At 42.1% G+C, this 22,907-nt stretch overlaps 1 protein-coding gene across 1 annotated transcript in view; it reads right to left on the bottom strand.

The window, feature by feature from the left end:
* The window catches only part of ada (adenosine deaminase), a 59,656-nt gene that overhangs the window by 17,208 nt on the left and 19,541 nt on the right, over nucleotides 1-22,907 (bottom strand). The window contains exons 4-6 of the mRNA XM_078236507.1: nucleotides 19,072-19,215; nucleotides 11,202-11,317; nucleotides 4,973-5,097 (exon numbers count right to left, since the gene is read on the bottom strand). Of these exons, the coding sequence (XP_078092633.1) occupies nucleotides 4,973-5,097; nucleotides 11,202-11,317; nucleotides 19,072-19,215 (385 nt within the window). The remainder of the gene's footprint in view (nucleotides 1-4,972; nucleotides 5,098-11,201; nucleotides 11,318-19,071; nucleotides 19,216-22,907) is intronic.

The raw sequence follows: 22,907 nt of genomic DNA, 5'->3' as shown, positions 1-22,907 counted from the left end.
AAACAGGAAGGCTGTACAAAGGCTCTGGAGGTTGCTTGATCTTATCTGGAAGTAGACAATGTAACTGTAGCAAGTTTAAAACGCATTTCTTGCAACGCATCTTAATATACAAGAGGGGTTAGCCAGTCCCAATATTTCAAGAGGTGAGAAAATCAAACTAGCGAAGCTTCAATTAGAAAAAGATGTAGCAATTAAGAAGTTAGAGATGCAGGAAAGAGAGAGAAAAAGAGAGGGAAAGAGAAGAAAGAGTCAAAGAGAGAGAGTTTTAATGGGAATTGGAAATGCAGAAGTTAGCAATGGAAGAAAAGGAGGAAGAGAGACAGCATCAAATTAAAATGCGACAAACGGCAGCAGGTACAGAGTTGAATGAGGAAGAAAGTGGTTCTGGACAGAAACCTGTGGGGAAATGTTTAAATATGTACAAGCTCTTCCAAAAAGATGTGCTGGTTAGATGCACCAGCCATGCTAAACACTCCCTCACTGTACCCCAACAGGTGCCGAGTGTGGCGACTAGGGGATTTTTACAGTAATTTCAGGTGATGAAGGAGCGGCTCTTCGAAAGCTCCTGCTACCAAATAAACTTGCTGGACTTTAATCTGGTGTTGTGAGACTACTTACTGTGCCTACCCCAATCCAACGCCGGCAAATCCACATTATGGCTACTTTACACAATTATGCATAAACTTTAAAAACAAATCGATGAAAAGGAGGCCGAGAATTTTTTGTGCTTTTCAGAAAACAGCTAGACAGACATCAGTACAGGCTAAACTTGTAGGTAGAGCTAATGAAGTATATGTGTCTCTGACTGAGAAAAGGTCTGAGATAAGGCAGTGAAGAAAGCCATATTGACTGCTTATGAGCTGGTACCAGACTTTCACTGGATCAAAATCCTGGAACTCCCTCCCTAACAGTCATGTGGGTGTACCTACACCACATAGACAGCAATGGCTCAAGGCAACATCTCACCACAACATTCTCAAGGGTGAAGAGGGATGGAAAATAGAAAAGCTGACCTAGCCAGTGACTCCTACATCCCGTGAATGAATTGCAAAAACAAAATAATCTACCTCTTCTAGGTCCAAAGGGGATGACCTAACGCTTGCCTATTTTAAAATCCATATGCCAAAGTTTTGCCCAGTCAATTCATCTATCAATACCTCTTCATAATTTTACTTACAGCATCACCTATCTTTGTATCCTTGGCAACTTGTGCATATGGCTCTCTGAACCATCATCTAAGTCATTGATAAATAGTGAACAGCTGAGGCTCCACTGGCCTCCCCAGAACGGCATTATTCATATCTTGCCAATTATTCCTTCTGTCTCCTGCCATTCAAGTGATCTAACAAGGTCAATAATTTGCCTGAAGTTCCAGGAAACTCAATTTTAGTTAACAGCTTTTTTTAAAAAATGAGTGATTTCATCAAATGCCTTTAGAAATCCATATAACTAACATCCGCAGGCATTCCCCTGTCAATAATTTGGCCACCTCTTCAAAGAATTCACCTCTTTAAACAATTCAATCAGATTGGCCAGGTATGATCCACCCTTCACATTGGCATCAGGCAAGCAACATAACACATGAGACTCTTGATCCTAATAACAAAGGATGCTATCCATTCCCCTACACATTACACTTCCTCTGTTCATCCCTTTGGACAGCCTCCTGCTCCAATATGTGATGCTTCAGTTATGGAATTTCGCCCTCCTGTTGATTAGCTAATTGTCCATGATCCCAGAGTAAACATGGTCAAGTTAAAGATTTTTTGTGATCGGTTATATGCATTTATAAGCCTTCATATAGTAAGCAGCTGGTTCTATGGTGCATGTATGTAGCTTCATTAGGATGATGGCTCCTTTTAAGATATGCTCCTGGCATGCCACTCTCCAGTTTCCAAAGAACCAATATTATTTTCCAAGGATGATAATGATGCATGAGATGATACACAAGTGAACTGTTGGACCAAGAGGTGGTGATATATAATTCTGCTGCAGTTCATAGTCCACATCATCTGGTGGATGCTTAGTTGTATCCTACTAAGCACAGTGACAGCACCAGCACAAAATGAAGAATAGCCTCATTTTGACATTGAGGACTGTGTGGTGATCCCATCTACAAATCATGTGACATGCAGTCTGCGACAGCAGGTAAACAAGACAACAAGTACTTGTGTTTGTCAGCTCACCTTCTCCCAAGGCCAATTCTGGCAGTGGTGTGGACATTGAAGACTTTATACAGAGTATAAATGTTTGGTAAGAAGGGCTTTGCAAGGTTGATTGGATTGGCATTGTCCAAGTCTGGTCACAGTCATCGATTGGTCATTATTGAGGCACTTGAAGTCTCGCGTGAGAGTCAAGTGTCAGCAAACCAGGTAGATGTAGCATGTTCCCATCCCCAACAAATGTTAGTGAATTAGCTGGACTTTTATAACAATCCAGTTAGTTCACAAATGTCGAGGTGTGTTGCATTTAATTTCACAACTTGCTATGCTGAAACTTGAACCTGCAACCTTTTGATTTGTTAGTTCAAGTAGCATAACCATAAAAGGTTACCAACATAAAGGTTACCTTACATTATAACTCCTCTCGGCCTATGAACAGGAATTATTTTAAGCTTTTTTTTTTGCTCATTGCTAATATCAGTGAGTGATTGTATTATCTTCCACTGACTTGATGGCACTGCTATTTTTTGCTTATGGAATCTGTGTGGCTGGTATATTTTAGGGACTCATTGTAGAGTTACATCCTGGGCCTTGGCCCTTTGTCAGAACCAGTAGTATTTTGGAATTGAACCCCCAAACATTTCTTGCAAGTTTTGCTAAACTGGGCCAGGTTTTTCTAAGATTAATTCTGTGTTTTCCTTTTCACCTATGCAAGGTCACTAGGTACTTGCAAAAGGCTCTGTTCCAAAAATAGAGAGTACTGGCCTTCTATCACCACAAGAAGGCTGGATGCCTGGAATAAAACACGTGTCTGTAGAATTTAGGCTGGAGACTAAGCAAATTCCAGGAAATAAACTTGACGACATAGTTTGAGGATTTGACTAACAACATCTGCTCAAGTATGGATGGGGGTACTCTGCACTAATGCATGAGGGAAGGGGAGGTGTGCAAAGGAGTTGGGGCCTTCTCAAATACATCTTCAAGGAATTTTATGTCCCACCGACCCCAATAAGGTATGCGGAAGATGGGCAGGAAAACTGCTATAAACTTAAGATCCCAAACAAGACAGACCTCCATCTATCAAACACTTGAGTAAATGAGGTAATCTATTTTCAAATTTAAAATGCCATTTGCCCTTTTAATACAATATTAAATAGCAAAATTATCTATTTCAGTCCTGTATCCGTACTTCATTTTAATTGTCCAATATTCAATTTCCTCCGCACACAGGAGTATCTGTTCAACAAATGAATCATCTTAATCACAGCCGCATTGTAATATGGGCTTACGGGAAGTACAGATGACATGCTGTTAATGAACATCATTCATTTATCTGCTTTGACGGAGCAGGAAAGCCATTAGAGGCAGGGATTGGTTAGTATCATAAATAAATCTGTCACCCGTGGCATTGTAACTCGGAGTTTTAAGCACAGTTGTAATGCTTTGATGCCAAGGATCAGCAGCACTCAACCTGCCCTATAAGGTTACTGATCAAGTATTACTGTGGGGCATACACCAGGATCAGTTTGAGTCGGATTGCTGAAGGAAGTCACTGTTGATTGGATGCTGCTTGTAAATCCTTGCCTTTTGCCACTGGGGAGATGCCAGATTATGAAGTTCAGAAAAAGCAGCACGTAAGGACTGGCTTGCTTCCTCTTTTATATCAGCTTTGGCATTGTGGTGGTCATACACTATTTGACATGTATAAACAGATGTACTGTTTGCATTACCTTATGCATGAGTAAGGCATATAGCCTTTACCCGCGCCTCAATGCAAACAAATTTAAGGTCAAAAGCAATGTGTTGTTTTCTTTCTTCTTCAAACTAATGTGTCAATCAGCGAAGGTACATTAAAAAAAACAGAAAATCATTTATGCAAGGCAGGAATTGAATATTAAAGCTCAAGGTTATTTAGTAAACTATATTGGCTTGATGTTCAAAGAAAGGACGTTTTATTCAGCTGAACGGTTGCCTATTTTCTCATTTATAAATACAAATTTGAATGAGGGAGAAAACTAGAGGGATTTAGATTTAACAATTTTTAAAAAACTTGGTTTGATTTCTTCGTTCATGATATTTTAGCTTGAAAATGCTGTCTTGTGGTCTGGGATGTACAAAAATAATACTTCTGTAACATTTCTTGTAAATAGTGAGCAAAAATTACTTATTGAACAATTTTTTGAGCAGTAAACTATTAGCAACATTTGATATTCAAATGGATCTGAAAGGACATTTTAAAACATACTTATGATCAACACCACATGAGCACATATGACTGATGCCATCTGAGCAGTCAATCAGATGCACAACATGCTTAACAAGTCAGATGGGGAACACAGCCAGTGAAGTAACCAAGTCTCCCATACATAGAAGGATATTCTATTTATAAAACATACCTTAAGAAGCTTAAATTAATGTATTAATGCAGCTCTAATACAAATGTGTACCCAAACTGATAATTTATAGATACACAATCTTCTCAAAGGTCCTCCCAATCGGCCAACTAAACTCAGCAGAAACCTTGTTCATGTGCTGCACCAAGGGTCTCTCTCCACTTTTTAATCCATTGGTTAGGACAGCCTGAGGATGCTACAGTGGTGAGATCCTCTACAGATCCCAGGAGGTGTATACTGAAGGCACTCTGATGAAGTGTAGCAGAGGATGTACAGAATGCATTCTGCAACAATCGCTACCTTGTGCAAGCCTCGGGTTTCCAGAAGGGAAAAACAGAATCCATCTTACTTTTGAATTTTGCTCCACTCCAGCATTCCCCATTCAGTTAATTCATCATGTTGAGGATAACCACCTACCTCATAGGCCATGCAATGGCCCGAGTTGAAGTTGCAGTTTAAAGATTCATCACCTGCCAAATCAATGCCCACAACACCTTCATTGCGATATTTCTTACACAGGCTCACAACTTCAGCAGACCATTCTGAAAAGAGATCAATACCATCACTTTGTCTTTTTATGATTGCATTCTGCAAGGGGGTCTATTATAATCTCAATATTACTTTCAATACTAACCCACCTCAGTGATTTAATTAGCAGCACTCTATCTTTACTTGCATCAACAACTATTTATATTTATGTAGCTCCTTTAATGAAATAGAGCACCCAAGCCACTTCACAGGAGCATTATAAAACAAAATATGATAGGGAACCATAGAGAGATATTGAGGTAGATGACAAAATCTTGGCCAAAGGAAAAGACGCAGCATCTCAAAGAAGGAAAGAGTTAGAGAAGAGGAGATTCAGTGGGCAGCTGATGGCACGGCCACCAATGGTGTAGCCATTAAAGTCAAGAATGCTGGAGAGCCCAGAATTAGAAGAGCACAGATATCTCAAGAGAGTTGTGGTTGGAGAAAATAACAGGAGTAGACAGGGGTTGGGCCATGAAGATTCAAAGAGAAAATGGGAATTTCTTTACTGGGAGCCAATGCAGGTCAGGAAGCACAAGGTTGATGAGTGAATGGGACAGTGCGAGTTAGGACATGGGCAGAGTTTTGGGTAACTCAGTCTACCGAGGGTAGAATATGGAAGACTGGTCAGGAGCGCATTGGAACTTTCAATACATCCATGAGGATTTCAGCAGCAGATGGTTGAGACAGAGTCAGGCAACTTTACGGCGTTGGGAATAGTTGTTCGAGTTTAGCTCATATGGGAACTCTTCGGAGGAGAATTGATACGAGACAAAAAGCAAAGGCTCCACTTGTACACTTCAGCAACTGTGGCCAACAAAGATGCAAGACCAAGAGCGGAATTTTATTGTCCCGTTATAGCAGGGACACAAGACCAGCAACTTCAAGCCACAGTGTGCATTGTAATGGTGAGTAAGACAGGGGAATTGATGAAGCTAACGGCAAGAGTGACACAATTCAGGAAATAACCTTTGGATATCCATATTTTACCACACATCTCCCTCTTGCCTGATTTGAACATAAATAACAATGAGCGCCGTAAGTTTTACTGTAAATTTTAGCCCAATATCTTTTAAAATTAATAAAAGAACAGGCTGATAAGTAATAAACTAGAATCAACTGGCAATATGACTGCAAAGGAGCATCTCCCAAAGAGTGACGATTTTGAGATTGAGCTTGAAGGGGAGAATGGAGGCTCACTAACCAAAGTTTTAAATTTATGCAAAGCAAGTCTCTATAGGATGAGAAATAAATTGACCATGGTGAATCAGATTGAACTGTTAACAGCTATACGTACAGTGGGAACTCTTCAGAGGAGAATTGGTACGAGACCAGAAGCAAAGGCTCCACTTGTACACGTCAGCAACTGTGGCCAAAGAGGTAAGACCAAGGGCGAAATTTTACTGTCCCGTTACATCAGGGGCGCAGCCGTTCAAAGGTCCATTGACCCTCAGCTGGACCATAAAGCCCCGTTGGTGTAAAATTCCATCCCAAGAATCAGGCCGAATTAAATGGTTCCCACATAAGAAAAGCCATGTGGAAACCACATTATAGAAATGTGTGTTCAAATATGGATATCCAAAAGTTGTTTTCTGAATTGCGTCACTCTTGCCGTTACTTTGAAAATATTCTCTGCCTAATTCACCATTGAAATGAATACTATGGCTTGAATTGTGTGGCAGTTATGAGCGTAGCACTGTGGCACAGTGGTTAGCAATGCTGCCTCACAGTGCCAGGGACCCGGGTTCAATTCTGGCCTCGGCTCACTGTCTGTGTGGAGTTAGCACATTCTCTCTGTGCTTGCATGGGTTTCCTCCGGGTGCTCCGGTTTCCTCCCACAGTCCAAAGACGTGTAGGTTAGGTGGATTGGCCATGGTAAATTTCCCTCCAGTGCCCCAAGATGTGTAGGTTAGGGAGATTAGCGGTAAATACGTGTGGTTATGGGGATACTGCCTGGATAAGATGCTCTGTCGGAGAGTCAATTCAGACTTGATGGGCCAAATGGCCTCCTTCTGTACTGTAGGTATTCTTAATGCAAATAATGAAAACAATCATGGAGACTAATGATACTAAAGATAAACAAATCACCACAGTCTGATGGCATCCCACCCCAAAAGGTAATGAAATTGCTGATGCATATTGTCACAATGTTCCCAATATTCTCCAGATTCAGAAAACTAGATTTTTGGATCTGAAAATTCTAAACTGCATCTCCATTATTTAATCGGAAGAATCCTGCTAACTGCAGTCCTGTCAGATTAACATCAACTGTTCTGTTACCGACTCTCAGAAACAGATAGAATGCTTGAGCACTTAGACAAGTATCAGTTTAAGAATAGCTCCTTGAAAGTGGAGTCACAGTTGGACAGAGTGGTGAAGAAGGCATTCGGCATGCTTGGTTTCATTGGTCAGAACATTAAATACAGAAGTTGGGACGTCTTGTTGAAGTTGTACAAGGCATTAGTAAGGCAACAGTAAGGCAACACTTGGAATGCTGTGTACAGTTCACCTATTATAGAAAGGATATAGAAAGTTATCTCCGCTTGCAACAGGATCTTGATCAATTGGGCCAGTGGGCTGACGAATGGCAGATGAAGTTTAATTTACACAAATGCGAGGTGATGCATTTTGGTAGATTGAACCAGGGCAGGACTTACTCAGTTAATGGTAGGGCGTTGGGGAGAGTTACAGAACAAAGAGATCTAGGGGTACATGTTCATAGCTCCTTGAAAGTGGAGTCACAGATGGACAGAGTGGTGAAGAAGGCATTCGGCATGCTTGGTTTCATTGGTCAGAACATTAAATACAGGAGTTGGGATGTCTCGTTGAAGTTGTACAAGACATTGGTAAGGCCACGCTTGGAATACTGTGTGCAGTTCTGGTCACCCTATTATAGAAAGGATATTATTAAACTAGAAAAAGTGCAGAAAAGATTTACGAGGATGCTACAGGGACTTGATGGTTTGGGTTACAAGGAGAGGCTGGAGAGACTGGGACTTTTTTCTCTGGAGCGTAGGAGGCTGAGGGGTGATCTTATAGAGGTCTATAGAATAATGAGGGGCACAGATCAGCAAGATAGTCAATATCTTTTCCCAAAAGTAGGGGAGTCTAAAACGAGAGGGCATGGGTTTAAGGTGAGAGGGGAGAGATACAAGTGTCCAGAGGGACAATGTTTTCACTCAGAGGGTGGTGAGTGTCTGGAACAAGCTGCCAGAGGTAGTAGTAGAGGTGGGTACAATGTTGTCTTTTAAAAAGCATTTAGATAGTTACATGGATAAGATGGGTATAAAGGGATATGGGCCAAATGCGGGCAATTGGGATTAGCTTAGGGGTTTCAATAAAAAAGGCGGCATGGACAAGTTGGGCCAAAGGGCCTGTTTCCATGCTGTAAACCTCTTTGACTCATGACTCTATGATATTATTAAACTGGAAAGAGTGCAGAAAAGATTTACTAGGATGCTACCGGGCTTGATGGTTTGAGTTATAAAGAGAGACTAGATAGACTGGGACTTTTTTCCCTGCAGCGTAGGAGGCTTAGGGGGGATTCTTAGAGGTCTATAAAATAATGGAAGGCATAGCTAAAGTAGATAGTCAAAATCCTTTCCCAAAGGGGAATCTAAAACTAGAGGGCATAGGTTTAAGGTAAGAGGGGAGAGATATAAAAGGGTCCAGAGGGGCATTTTTTTCACTCAGAGGGTGGTGAGTGTCTGGAATGAACTGCCAGAGGCAGTAGTAGAGGTAGATACAATTTTGTCTTTTAAAAGCATTTAGACAGTTAGAGGGATATGGGCCAAATGTGGGCAATTGGGACTAGCTTAGCGATAAAAACTGGGCAGCATGGACAAGTTGGGCCGAAGGGCCCATTTCCATGATGTAAACCTCCATAACTCTATAGGTAAACCGTGGGAACTCTTCAAAGGAGCATTTGGTATGAGACAAAAAGCAAAGGCTCCATTTGTGCACTTAAGTAACTGCGGCCAACAAATGAGGTAAGAACAAGGATCCCCCCACTTTCCAATGCTACTTGACACCATGCAGAATATCTTTTACAAAAAAGGTCAGACATGCACATGCACATCATAAATCAATGCGGATTAACTGAAATAAAAACAGAAAATGCTGGATACACTTAGCAGGTCTGGCGGCATCTGTGGAGCTTTGTTTATCTTTAGTCCCATTAGTCTGCAGGAACATTTTTATTACTTGTATTAAATCTACTGTTTCCCTCCTTGATCCTATTCCCTCGTACCGTTGGTAAATTATATCCATTTCACAATGCAGGAAGAGCACAAAGTATTCCAGTTATTTATCAAGCCTGTCAGTTAAAGAGTTCTGAAGAGGCGTCACATGGATGTGAAATGTTAACTTGCTCTCCACAGATGCTGCAAGACCTGCTGAGTTTATCCAGCATATTTTGTTTTTATCTCAGTTAATCCTCTTTGATTTATAATGTGCAGGACAGGTCTGACTAATGTTGACTTTGTAAATAGAAAAGCAGCATTGGAAACTGGGCTATCCGGGGACTGACATAATCTGGGAGATCTTTGGGGTCATGGGAAACGCATAACACAATGGCAAGAGCTTCCAGCATTGGGAATGTGGTCTTGTGTTTTGGTAGCACAGGGAGGAATCCAACCTTCAATCGCAATGGGGTAACTAGGCAGAAAAATCAGTGCCTCTCTTTTTACCCCAGTCATCTGTGCTCCCCCTCTCATGGTTTCCTCACCACTTACTACTGATCTCATCCTTCCTGTCTAACTGCCACCTGTATCATGATCATACCATTGGACACCAATGCCAGCTGCCAACTGAGTTGGTTGGCAGCCAGTGAGGAAATGCGAACAGAGTCGAAGGAAAATGAGTGTGGACCAGGATCCAACAGCAGCGGGTTGCTAAGGGAAATCAAAATCACTGGGAGCAACAAACCATTCTTCTACCTCCAGATCCTTGCCTTCTAACTTCTTCCTTCATATTAAACTTGGAAATGGGCACTTAAAGCGAAATGCTTTGTGCAAATAATAACACAAGAACGGGAGTGGAGCAGGGGTGGGCCATTTGGCCTCTCGACTCTGCTCCACCAGTCAATAAAATCATGACTAATCTAATCTTGGATCAACTCCACTTTCTTGCCTACTCCATAACCATGTACTCCTACGCAAATCAAAAATCTGTATAATTCAACCTTGAACACATTCAATGACCTAACCTTCACTTCTCACCTGGGTAAAAAATTCCAAAGGTTAATAACCTCCAATAATTGGGACGACATGATGGCACAGTGGCTGGCACTGCTGCCTCTCAGCGCCAGGGACCCAGGTTCAATTCCAACCTTGGATGGTTGTCTGTTCGGAGTTTGCAAGTTCTCCCTGTGTCTGCATGGGTTTCTTCCGGGTGCTCCAGTTTCCTCCCACACTCCAAAGATATGCGGGTTAAGATTATTGGACATGCTAAATTACCCCTTAGTGTCAGGGGGACTAGCAGGTTAAATACATGAGGTTATGGGGATAGGGCCAAGGTGGGACTGTTGTCGGAGAGGACTCGAATGGCCTCCTTCCGCATTGTAGGAATTCTATGATCCTAAGAGGAATTACTCCATTTCCATCTTAAATGGAAGATCTCTTATTGTGAAACTATGTTCCCAGTTTTAGGTTCCTCACAAAGGGAAGCACCCTCTCAGCATCTATCCTGCCATGTCTTTTCAGAAGCTGTTTTGTTTCAATAAGATAGCTTCTCGTTCTTCCAAACTCCAATGAGTATAGCCCCAAGCTACTCTACTTTTCCTCATAAAGCCATCTCTCTATCCCAGGAATAAAATGTAATTCTCAGCATGGCAAACTGGCACAAAGACCAGAAGATAATCACAAGGTGACCTGAGGGGGTTTCAGGTGGATAAGCCTAACCAAGTGGGGTAGCAACATTGTGTTTGGAGATTCAGCTACTGGGACTGAATCACAGCTCAGTATAATAAGCAGAAAATTGAACAGTGACAGAAACGTGACAGAAAATGGCCAGGTGTTTCAGGCAGCATGTCTGACAATTGCTGAAAATCCTTCAGGTTAGAAATAAAATCAATAAACGGACAGATGAGAATATATTTATACCAACGATAATATATTACCTGGCATATGACGCATGCAGCAAAGAATGGATCTCGCTTTGATTTTAAAATCCTTTTCTCCTTCCTTGAAACCCTGGTTGATGAGGTGAACTACGTCATCTGGAGATAGATCCCCTCTGATTGCGAACATTAACACAAAACAAGTCAGGCTCTAGATAACTCGTTATCACATCAAATAAGAGACAGATTAATCAGACACATTTTGTGCATTTCTATACAGTCAAGCCTGGGTAAAATGTCAATGACTTCTATACTGGGACTAGTTCAGTTTCGTAGTGTTACACTGAATGTATTTTTATAAAATACTGAAGATCCCTGTGTACGTAATTCCACATATCCATTAGGTTTACTGTAGGTTGGTCAGCTTATTTCATACACCGATAAAGATGAAACACTAGCATATTAAGTGCCCTTATTTTTAGAAATGCCCATCTGCAAGAATGGCTAAAAATTCAGCATAAATATTTTATTTTGTTTATTAGTGTCACAAGTAGGCTTACATTAACTCTGCAATGAGGTTACTGTGAAAATCCCCTAGTCGTCACACTCTGGCGCCTGTTCGGGTACACTGAGGGAGAATTTAGCATGGCCAATAGACCTAACCAACACGTCTTTCAGATTGTGGGAAGAAACCGGAGAACCCAGAGGAAACATCAAGGAGTATGAACACCACCCAGCAAATAAACTGACATAACATCAATGTTTAAAAAGGAGCACAGGAAACAATACACTTTTGAGTATCACACTATTATTCTCTTGTCGGATTCAACATCACTGACAATTCCTGTAAAGTGGATATTGCATCCCTATGACCTTGCATATTCCTTTACCTGACCAATAGCCAGGCAGACAATAGCAAGACTCGGGAGCCGTAGGGATAAAAAAATGCATTCCATTGAATCCACCATTTGCCATGAAAAAATTATAATTTGCAGTAGGGAAGCAGATTGACTGTTCCTCTGGAGAGAGAGGATGGCTACTATTACAAATAAGGCTGAAATTTTTCTTTCAAAATGTCAGCAAGGCTAACAGTGCTCACGGTTATTTAGCTGCAAATGCCACACCAGCTTCAGGCAAGAGCAGATGCACAATTAAACAAAGAAATTAAGAGGTTGCTTTTACAGATTCACCGATCCACTTGTGGCTTTGCAAAAAAGAAATTTCATTATTTGGCTTTCTTACTGAGCGATGCAAAGTTCCTGACCTCATATGATAGATGCAAAGTAAGTTCAGCACAGGAAGTTTTGTGTGTCCAAGTACGTGGAAGATTAATTATTGCCCATCAACCTCTGGCACTTAAAATTAACCATTACAACGTGGTGTCTCATTCCTTCAGATTTTTATTGTTGTTGGGAGATCTTTCTTAAATTTAAGGTTAATCTTTTCAAAAAAAAAGCTTCTTTTGTTCTCTCCATCAAATCTCCCTCACTCTCTCTTTCGGTGTCCTTTTAGACGTTGGCTTAATCATTCTAGTTGACACTCCCTTATTCAGACCTTGTGCTGTTTATTTCACAGTCTGACTGGTTAAGGAGATACTCAATTGCTTGCTCTGTTCACTTAGATCCAAGGTTCCCTGTAGGTGATTTGCATCTCAAACATCCAATAACTCCCAACCCAAGCCCCATGGAGATTGAACAGGCAAAGGTCAAATCTGACTCACTATTGATGCCATACACTGTTCAATTACAGGAATTTTTGAGTCATTTCACTATAGAAAAATGTTCCAAGGCATTTCAGAAGTGCTGACATAAATTGATTGTTAGTGTAGCTATTAAAGATAAATCAGTTGAGCTTGTAAAGTGGCTCATTTACATATGCAGGGACACATTCTCTATAAAGGAATAAGCTCAAACCTTGCCCTCTTTCTGTTGAATTACCAGGAGCTAGGGGAACCAAGAGTTCCCTGTTCATAGAACATAGAACAGTACAGCACAGAACAGGACCTTCGGCCCACGATGTTGTGCCGAGCTTTATCTGAAACCAAGATCAAGCTATCCCACTCCCTATCATCCTGGTGTGCTCCATGTGCCTATCCAATAACCGCTTAAATGTTCCTAAAGTGTCTGACTCCACTATCACTGCAGGCAGTCCATTCCACACCCCAACCACTCTCTGCGTAAAGAACCTACCTCTGATATCCTTCCTATATCTCCCACCATGCACCCTATAGTTATGCCCCCTTGTAATAGCTCCATCCCCCCCCCCCCGAGGAAATAGTCTTTGAACGTTCACTCTATCTATCCCCTTCATCATTTTATAAACCTCTATTAAGTCTCCCCTCAGCCTCCTCCGCTCCAGAGAGAACAGCCCTAGCTCCCTCAAACTTTCCTCATAAGACCTACCTTCCAAACCAGGCAGCATCCTGGTAAATCTCCTCTGCACTCTTTCTAGCACTTCCACATCCTTCTTATAGTGAGGTGACCAGAACTGCACACAATATTCCAAATGTGGTCCACAAACCTTTAGAGATCTGTGGATATGGACCCCAAGATCTCTCTGTTCCTCCACAGTCTTCAGAACCCTACCTTTGACCCTGTAATCCACATTTAAATTAGTCCTACCAAAATGAATCACCTCACATTTATCAGGGTTAAACTCCATTTGCCATTTTTCAGCCCAGCTTTGAATCCTATCTATGTCTCTTTGCAGCCTACAACAGCCCTCCACCTCATCCACTACTCCACCAATCTTGGTGTCATCAGCAAATTTACTGATCCACCCTTCAGCCCCCTCCTCTAAGTCATTAATAAAAATCACAAAGAGCAGAGGACCAAGCACTGATCCCTGTTGCACTCCGCTAGCAACCTGCCTCCAATCCGAAAATTTTCCATCCACCACCACCCTCTGTCTTCGATCAGACAGCCAGTTACCTATCCAATCGGCCAACTTTCCCTCTATCCCACACCTCCTCACTTTCATCATAAGCCGACCATGGGGGACCTTATCAAACGCCTTACTAAAATCCATGTATATGACATCAACTGCCCTACCTTCATCAACACACTTAGTTACCTCCTCAAAAAATTCTATCAAATTTGTGAGGCACAACTTGCCCTTCACAAATCCGTGCTGACTATCCCGGATTAATCCGCATCTTTCTAAATGGTCGTAAATCCCATCCCTAAGGACCTTTTCCATCAATTTACCAACCACCGAAGTAAGACTAACCGGTCTATAATTACCAGGGTCATTTCTATTTCCTTTCTTAAACAGAGGAACAACATTCGCCACTCTCCAGTCCTCTGGCACCATCCCGTGGACAGTGAGGACGCAAAGATCAAAGCCAAAGGCTCTGCAATCTCATCCCTTGCCTCCCAAAGAATCCTAGGATATATTTCATCAGGCCCAGGGGACTTATCGACCTTCAGTTTATTCAAAACTGCCAGGACATCCTCCCTCCGAACATCGATTTCCTCCAGCCTATTAGCCTGTAACACCTTCTCTTCCTCAAAAACATGGCCCCTCTCCTTGGTGAACACTGAAGAAAAGTATTCATTCATCACCTCTCCTATCTCTTCTGACTCCATGCACAAATTCCCACTGCCGTCCTTGACCGGCCCCAGCCTCACCCTGGTCATTCTTTTATTCCTCACATAAGAGTAAAAAGCCTTGGGGTTTTCCTTGATCCGACCTGCCAAAGACTTCTCATGTCCCCTCCTAGCTCTTCTAAGCCCCCTTTTCAGCTCATTCCTTGCTAACTTGTAACCCTCAATCGAGCCATCTGAACCTTGTTTCCTCATCCCTACATAAGCTTCCCTCTTCCTTTTCACAAGACATTCCACCTCTTTCGTGAACCATGGTTCCCTCACTCGGCCATTTCCTCCCAGCCTGATAGGGACATACCTATCAAGGACACCCAGTATTTGTTCCTTGAAAAAGTTCCACTTTTCATTAGTGCCTTTCCCTGACAGTTTCTGTTCCCATCTTATGCCCCCTAATTCTTGCCTAATCCCATCATAATTACCTCTCCCCCAATTGTAAACCTTGCCCTGCCGTACGGCCCTATCCCTCTCCATTGCAATAACAAAAGACACCGAATTGTGGTCACTATCTCCAAAGTGCTCTCCCACAACCAAATCTAACACTTGGCCCGGTTCATTTCCCAGTACCAAATCCAATGTGGCCTCACCTCTTGTCGGCCTATCCACATATTGTGTCAGGAAACCCTCCTGCACACACTGCACAAAAACTGCCCCATCCGAACTATTTGACCTACAAAGGTTCCAATCAATATTTGGAAAGTTAAAGTCCCCCTTGACAACTACCCTGTGACAACCACACATATCCATAATCTGCTTAGCAATTTCTTCCTCCACATCTCTATTACTATTTGGGGGCCTATAGTAAACTCCTAACAACGTGACCGCTCCTTTCCTATTTCTAACCTCAGCTCATATTACCTCAGTGTGCTGATCCCCCTCGAAGTGCCTTTCCGCAGCCGTTAAACTATCCTTGATTAACAATGCCACTCCTCCACCTCTTTTACCAGCTTCCCTACACTTACTGAAACATCTATACCCCGGAACGTCCAACAACCATTCCTGTCCTTGTTCTACCCACGTCTACGTAATGGCCACAACATCGTAGTCCCAAGTACCAATCCACGCCCCAGGTTCATCTACCTTGTTCCGGATGCTCCTTGCACTGAAGTAGACACACTTCAACCCACCTTCCTGTCTACCGGTACCCACCCTTGACCTTGATACCTTCCCCAATACCTCACAACCCTCAACACTGACTTCTGGACTACAACTCCTTTTCCACTCCCCTGACAAATTAGTTTAGTTCCTTTCTCCATGGCATTGCCTTGGCCAGTCAGTCAACATGCCAAACAATCAGCACTGTGGTACAAATTGTTGTGACTGAAATTTCATACTCGTTTGGCCTGATGAGTGCAAGGTGAAAAGCATCAGCGACGTGTCTCCTTTCAGTAATATTCAAGCTCTGTGCTACCATGTAACTGTTTACTATTCAATAAGCCACCCCCGCCCTTTGCGGGGACAGACTGCAGGACAGACCGTCACTCGCTGCATACACCTCTTCCCATCCCCCACCTCACCAATTATTTTAAATGTCCCCCCTCTGGTCATTGGCCCTTCTGCCAGTGGAAACAGTTTCCCCCCATCTACTCTGTTAAAAGCGCTCAATTTTGAACATTTCAATTAGACCTTAATTTAATCTTCGCTATTGTAAGGAGAATAACTCCAGCTTCTCTAGTCTCTCCACATAACTAAAGTGCCTCATGTCCACTGCGATTCTAGTAAATGTGTAACTTCTCCATGGCCTCTCCAAATTTACAGCAGTTTTACAAACTTTACTACCCTTAGCAATTCAAAAACAAAGATGATTTTCCTGAGCTATTTCCAACATAAAATTGATCTTTGAAGGTGGATGTTCACTTCTGATGCTACCACAGAATGCTAGCTTCAGGCTAATTGATGTCTGCAATACACAACAAGCCATCACCAAATACTTCAGGTGATTGAGACGTCCATCAAAGCAGCACAGACGAAACATTGATCCCAAAGGTCTGGCTTTATCTCCATTCTGCACACAGGTTTCAATTAACACCACTATTCAAGGTGGTTTCATCCAATTTATATAGCACTGAATAGCACCTGACATTCAGGAACGTGTAACGAATTGTCAGGAGAAAATATATTCATACATGCTAATGCTTGTAACTACGCTAGATAAACATTCATCAACAGTATTTTGGATCGCAATGACCTTGGTCATCATCCAAAGAATTGCAAATAACAAATGAATATGGCACTAATGACCACAGGACAGTCTCCAGATTCAATGCAGTCATGTATCACAAGAACTAATCATTACGAGATTCCTTTTTTGAAACCTTCAAATGTCAGAACCAGCAAGATAAACCAGGGGGGGAACAAATAAAGCAAGGAAAACTGCTTCACTTTAATCACAGGATTGACCCAAGAAAGGAACTATTTGATAGTGAGTTTAATGTCAGTTGTGGGTAAATATTATGATGTGGAGATGCCGGCGTTGGACTAGTTCTGTTCTCCATTTTGGCTCATCACGAGCCAAGGAATCCCCCCCGAGTTAGCAGAGATGCTTGAATTCTTCGATGATGCTTTGAAGACACCCACAAAGCATTGCCACTTTCCTGCTGGGAGTCTCTTGCCGTAACCAAGTTTAGAGTAGAGCAGTTGCTTTAGGAGTCTGGTGTAAGGCATATGAATGATGTGGAGCTGGTTTTGAGTGATTAGCACCTTGATGTAGGAGAGGATGTTGCTGCTGAGGATCGCTTTTCTTGACACTGGATTTGGAGGATCTTGTGAGGATATTGCTGGTGGTACTTTTCCAGTGCTTTGAGGTGCCTGCTGTAGATTGTTTGAGTCTCCAACGTACATAGGCACTGTGCCCAGAAAACCTTGACCTTAAGTTTCGAGATTTTGGGCCTCAATAATGCTTCTCCTCAGCCAATCAATGGATGACAATGACACATTGGGGGCTATGATGAATTTCTGCATCTATGTCTGCCTATAAGGCATTCAAACCCGCAGCACATTCCTTACTGTCGCTGTACAAAGCTTACAGCTTCAGAGCTCCTAGGGGGTGATAGATTTAGTACCATGTGCTATTATTGTTTTCCAAGAGAGCTGTATAGCATGAGGATTGCTGTACTTCAAAGACAACTGATAGAGAGCATATTTGAGGACTAGGATTGGGATGGTTCATCTGAATAGGTGTCTAGTTTTAGGTCTCTCTATGATGAGGGAACACTGAAGAGCTCTGAGAGATACATTGAACTCCAAAACCATGTTTGAGAATGCCTTCAATTCTAGAATCAGGGGTCCAGCTCAAGCTTAGAAGAGGGATAATACAGACTGTTTATATTTAAACTACTTTATGCAGAATATGGTGGATGGACAGACTGACGAGAGAAGCATTATTAGCAGATACTGTGGGGAAAAATTCAGGGGAACTGGGGTCTTTAAAAGAGTGGATAAATTAGAGGAATTTACTTTTGAGGCCAACCATTTGGACTGTTGAGTCCTTTCCAGCGGTACACTGTCCCATGTAAACAAATCGTTTTATATATATAGATAGATATTCATTTACAATCTTTGCTGAAAGCTTCCCTGGTCATGTTTATATCACAGTAAGAAGTTTAACAACACCAGGTTAAAGTCCAACAGGTTTATTTTGTTGGACTTTAACCTGGTGTTGTTAAACTTCTTACTGTGTTTACCCCAGTCCAACGCCGGCATCTCCACATCATGTTTATATCACTGCATGAAACTCCTATAATAAAAGGGATTATACCATATGAACTGTAGAAAAGTCAATGGCTGGAATTCTCTGGCCACTCAACCTGGCAGGATTATCCAGTCCCACCGGCAGCGCACCCCCGCCCGCAGGTTTCCTGCCAGTGTGGGGTGATGTCAATAGGAATTCCCACTGAGAGCGGCAGGACCCGCCATGAGCAAATGTGCCACCGCCCTCTGGCAGGAAACACACGGCTGGGAGGCTGGAGAATGGCTGGAGAATCTCGCCCAATATAAACATATTAGTATTCAATGCAGAAGACATTGTGATCGAGGGTAGGGCACTTTCATAGTGCCCTTTTATCTGTACTGGGCTGGGGATAACATTAAGAGTGTTCTTCTTTCTAACCTCACCTTGGTGCAGAAGATCATAAGAATTACAGAATAAATAAATTCTCAAAAATTACTCAGTGATTTATTACAGTGTGAAAGAACCTTTTGCAGTTTAGCCAATAATAACAATTTGAAAATTGAATATTTAAAAATATATCAAACTATTAAGCATTGCTGTCAAAATACTGAAATAAAATTGCCAAGAAATTCTCAGATAACGAGCTTTAATTACTTACGGGATTTGGTTCCAAGGAATGGGAGTAACATTGGAGTTGGCAAAGAGATGAGGACTATATCTTGCTTCAAAATATATAACACCTTCTCTTGCTTTCATTTGCACGAGTTCATAAGCTATTCTTTTCACAGCTTCTCGGTCTCCACTAGATGCAACAGAAAAAAAAAGAAATGGTTATTTTCAGACAGAGAAAGCACATATAGGTTAGATCTTATTGGAGTTTTGGAGCATTGGGCTCATCTGGAACAGTAGCAGATTTGGACCAAAAGAAAATGACTAACAATGCCTTCCTAGCGCATGAAGCCAAAAGTATTTTACAAGCACACAAACAGTAAAAATGTAGCAAGAGGAGGTTGGGGTCCATATGTATCAAAAAAGACATGGAAGCAGAAGACATAATTGTTAAATGAGTAATGTCCATCTCTCTGTATCTAGTAAGAAGTCTCACAACACCAGGTTAAAGTCTAACAGGTTTATTTGGCAGCATGGATGCAAGGTTGGCTGAGTGACTGGAAACAAAGCCAGGATGTCCTTGCTTATGGTTATCCCACACAACACTTTCACTTAACGTTGATCTCCAATCATCATCTGCACTCTCACTGCGTTGCTGCTGGTTCACAGTAACGTTGATGCACGTTTGAGCATTCCCGCTTAATTCCCATGTCATGGCTGGACCGCAGAGCAGGTAAATCCAGCGTTTTGGGCCAGCAAGGTTTGGGTAGTTAGCGAGAGGGGGAGGGATCTGGCTGATTTTGGAGCCCTGCCCTCACCCCATATTATAGGGGATTGTTTGGGAATGGATGGGAAGGTGGTAGGATAAGCATCCACTCCACCCTCTACCCCCACAAGAAACACACCCGTGTTTATGGGGTTAGATAAAATTCAGCCTAGGGAGTGTGCTATACCATTTTTTGAAATGTGCAAAACAGCACATCCCTCACTTCACCATCTTGGTTGACTTGGTGTATTGTGGCATTATTCAATAAACCTCTATTTGTGTTAGTCCCCAGTCACCAGTTCTTGCAACCCAATAAATCTACACTTATGGTAACTGAGGTGCCAGCAGAAAATAAAAGAAAAAGATTCAAGAATTGGCTGGAATGTAGCGTGATTATCTTTACATCTCTTATCATTGAGCATTCATATATCTTTGAAATTCTTCAGTTCAGAGAACTGTGGATGTCCAGGCGTTCAGCATGCTCAAGACCGAGATTGACAGGTTTTTAGATACTAAAATAATCAAGGAGTACAGAGAAGCTGGAGCCGAGGTAGACGATCTGCTAGGACCCCACTATATAGGGGAACATTTTCAAAGGGCTGGATGGCCTCACTGTGCTCCTTTACCTTATATTCTTCCATACTTATCACAAACAAACAATCTTCAAAGCCTAAATCACAGGCATAATTAAGCATGGACACAAGTAAATGGTGTGCAGGATGTCCCTGGTGGGGGTCCTGTAGTGCAGCAGGTAGTGTCCCTGACTCTGCCTGAATTTCATTCATAATGAGCTAAAAATAGAACCACTGATTAGGAAGTGCTTTCTGCTGAGAAAACACAACAAAACAACATACATTTAAATATTATAAAGCACTCTGGAACAGGTCAATGTGCAGTTGATATCACATGTGCGCTTGACCTGCCAGCAGTAGCATAATTAACAAACTGATAAAATAAAAGACTTTGCTAAGCTAATATAACACCTTTGGCTGCTATTAGATTACATAACAATGATCAGTAGAATTGTGATAAACATGGAAAGTCTGCTAACCATTTGAACTGAACATCAAACTAAACAACACATACCTCTTGGTTTAACATTCATTCAAGATAAGGCTAGGAGTTTGTACCATGATCTTAAGAAAGACAAAGTGAAAGTTCAAACATTCAACCATTCAATGCTGTTCGTGAGTGGCTTCAAAGGTACAAAAAAACATGCAAAACTTACATAACATTGTTGTAAGTGGAGTTGTTGGTGCCAATAACAATGCAACTGAATCTTTTATTGAAATATTCAGTGAAATCATTAAGGAGAGTTGATACACTTCTCAACAAGTGTTTAATGTTGGGGTGGCACAGTGGCAAGCATTGCTGCCTCACAGTGCCAGGGACCTGGGTTCGATTCCCAGCTTGGGTCACTGTCGGTGCGGAGTCTGCATGTTCCCCCCGTGTCTGCGTGGGTTTCCTCTGGGTGCTCCAGTTTCCTCCCACAGTCCAAAAGACATGCTGGTTAAGCACATTGACCATGCTAAATTCTCCCTCAGTGTACCCAGACAGGAGCCAGAGTGTGGCGATTAGGGGATTTTCACAGTGACTTCAATGTTAATGTGAGCCTACTTGTGACACTAATAAATAAACTTTAAACTCTGGGAAAGGATGTCTCCAGAATATCCCCACTCCTGCTTCTACATTTCAAGAGAGGAAAAGAGTAAGTCAGGCTTTAAAGCAGCAAAGGATTGTCTGACATTTAAGAACATACACTCAGGACAATCAAGGAATGATTGTTCAAAGAACAAGCTACCTGTTTGTGTAGAGGGCCAACTTAGCAGCAAGGATAACCCATTCTCTCAGGAGGTCATGGTCTTTGAAATTCTCTTCCTTGAGAGCAGTTGAAGCAGGGTCATTGAATACATGCAAGCTGAATTAGACAGATTTTTAATCAACAAGACAGTAAATAGTTATGGGGGCACATGCAGGAAAGTGGTGTGAATGCCAAGATCAGATAGCCCCATCATTTTATTGAATGGTGGAGTAGGTACATAGGACCAAATGGTCTCTCCGTGCTCCTGTTCATCATGTTCTGAGACTCCTCAAAGCTTAAGACTAATGGAAAAGAAACTATTTATATCCTTTGTTACCCATTAGCGTTTCTGAGCACCCCATTGCAATGTCTTGCATCTGAATCAGTATTAGTGCAAGTATTGTAATGTTATTCGTCTCTAGATGGCCTCCAAAAGGTTGCATCCACATCCAATAATTAGTTACAACTAAGTACCTCACAGCTCTGTGCATCCCCACTCCTGCTTCTCCAAACACAATCATAAATAGGATTCTCTGTGACATGGGGGTGGGGGGAGGGGGGGGGGTGAGAGGTGGCAGGAGTGAGTGAATTGCTGAAAGGAACATTTCATATCTCAAGGCCCCTGCCCAAAAAAGTACTTCAGGAAATAAACATCCACAATCCATAGGAGTAATTCAAAAAAGTGATAAGCAGCTGTGCAGTTGGTGGGCCAAGTCCCGAATCCACACAGGCGTAGTGCTGCATGACCACCTAACCGAGATACACAACGTGACTATTCCAGTGTCCTCTGCAGCAACACTCCCTCCACCAAAGCAGGAAATTGCCCAAATTCTGAAGGGCAATTTGGGACAACCAATGTTGGTCTGCCGAGAGGTACTCACATCCCTTGAAACAATTTTCTTAAAATGACAATGCTTCAAAACTTATGTAAATATTGGGCTTCAACCTACAATCCTGCCCGGATGCGAAGTGTTCAAAAATCAGCTCAAGGGCCCCAGTGTCAGGCTTTAAGGATCTCATCCTTGTACAGCACTAAGTTCTCACTCCAAAGTTGTGTAGCGTAGAAGGATTGCCTAGCTGCAGGGAAATAACAGGAGATGCCACCTGACTACCTGTATTCCAGGCCTATAAACCCAGATAACCATTGCATCACTTGTCAAAGCACTTCTAGTTTAATTTGGGAGCGTGTAAAGGTGCTTTTGAGGCCTTAATGTTCATCGCCGTCCTTTGATAGGCCCTAATACAAGAGCCAGGATCTCTACATGGTAATATAAAGATGAACCTGAATGGAGGTTCTACAAAGCAAACACAGATATTT

This window comes from Mustelus asterias, chromosome 20 (assembly GCF_964213995.1).
Source record: "Mustelus asterias chromosome 20, sMusAst1.hap1.1, whole genome shotgun sequence".
Classification (NCBI taxonomy): Eukaryota; Metazoa; Chordata; class Chondrichthyes; order Carcharhiniformes; family Triakidae; genus Mustelus; species Mustelus asterias.
The sequence above is the reverse complement of the archived record's forward strand: the minus strand, read 5'-3'. Positions and strand labels throughout refer to the sequence as shown.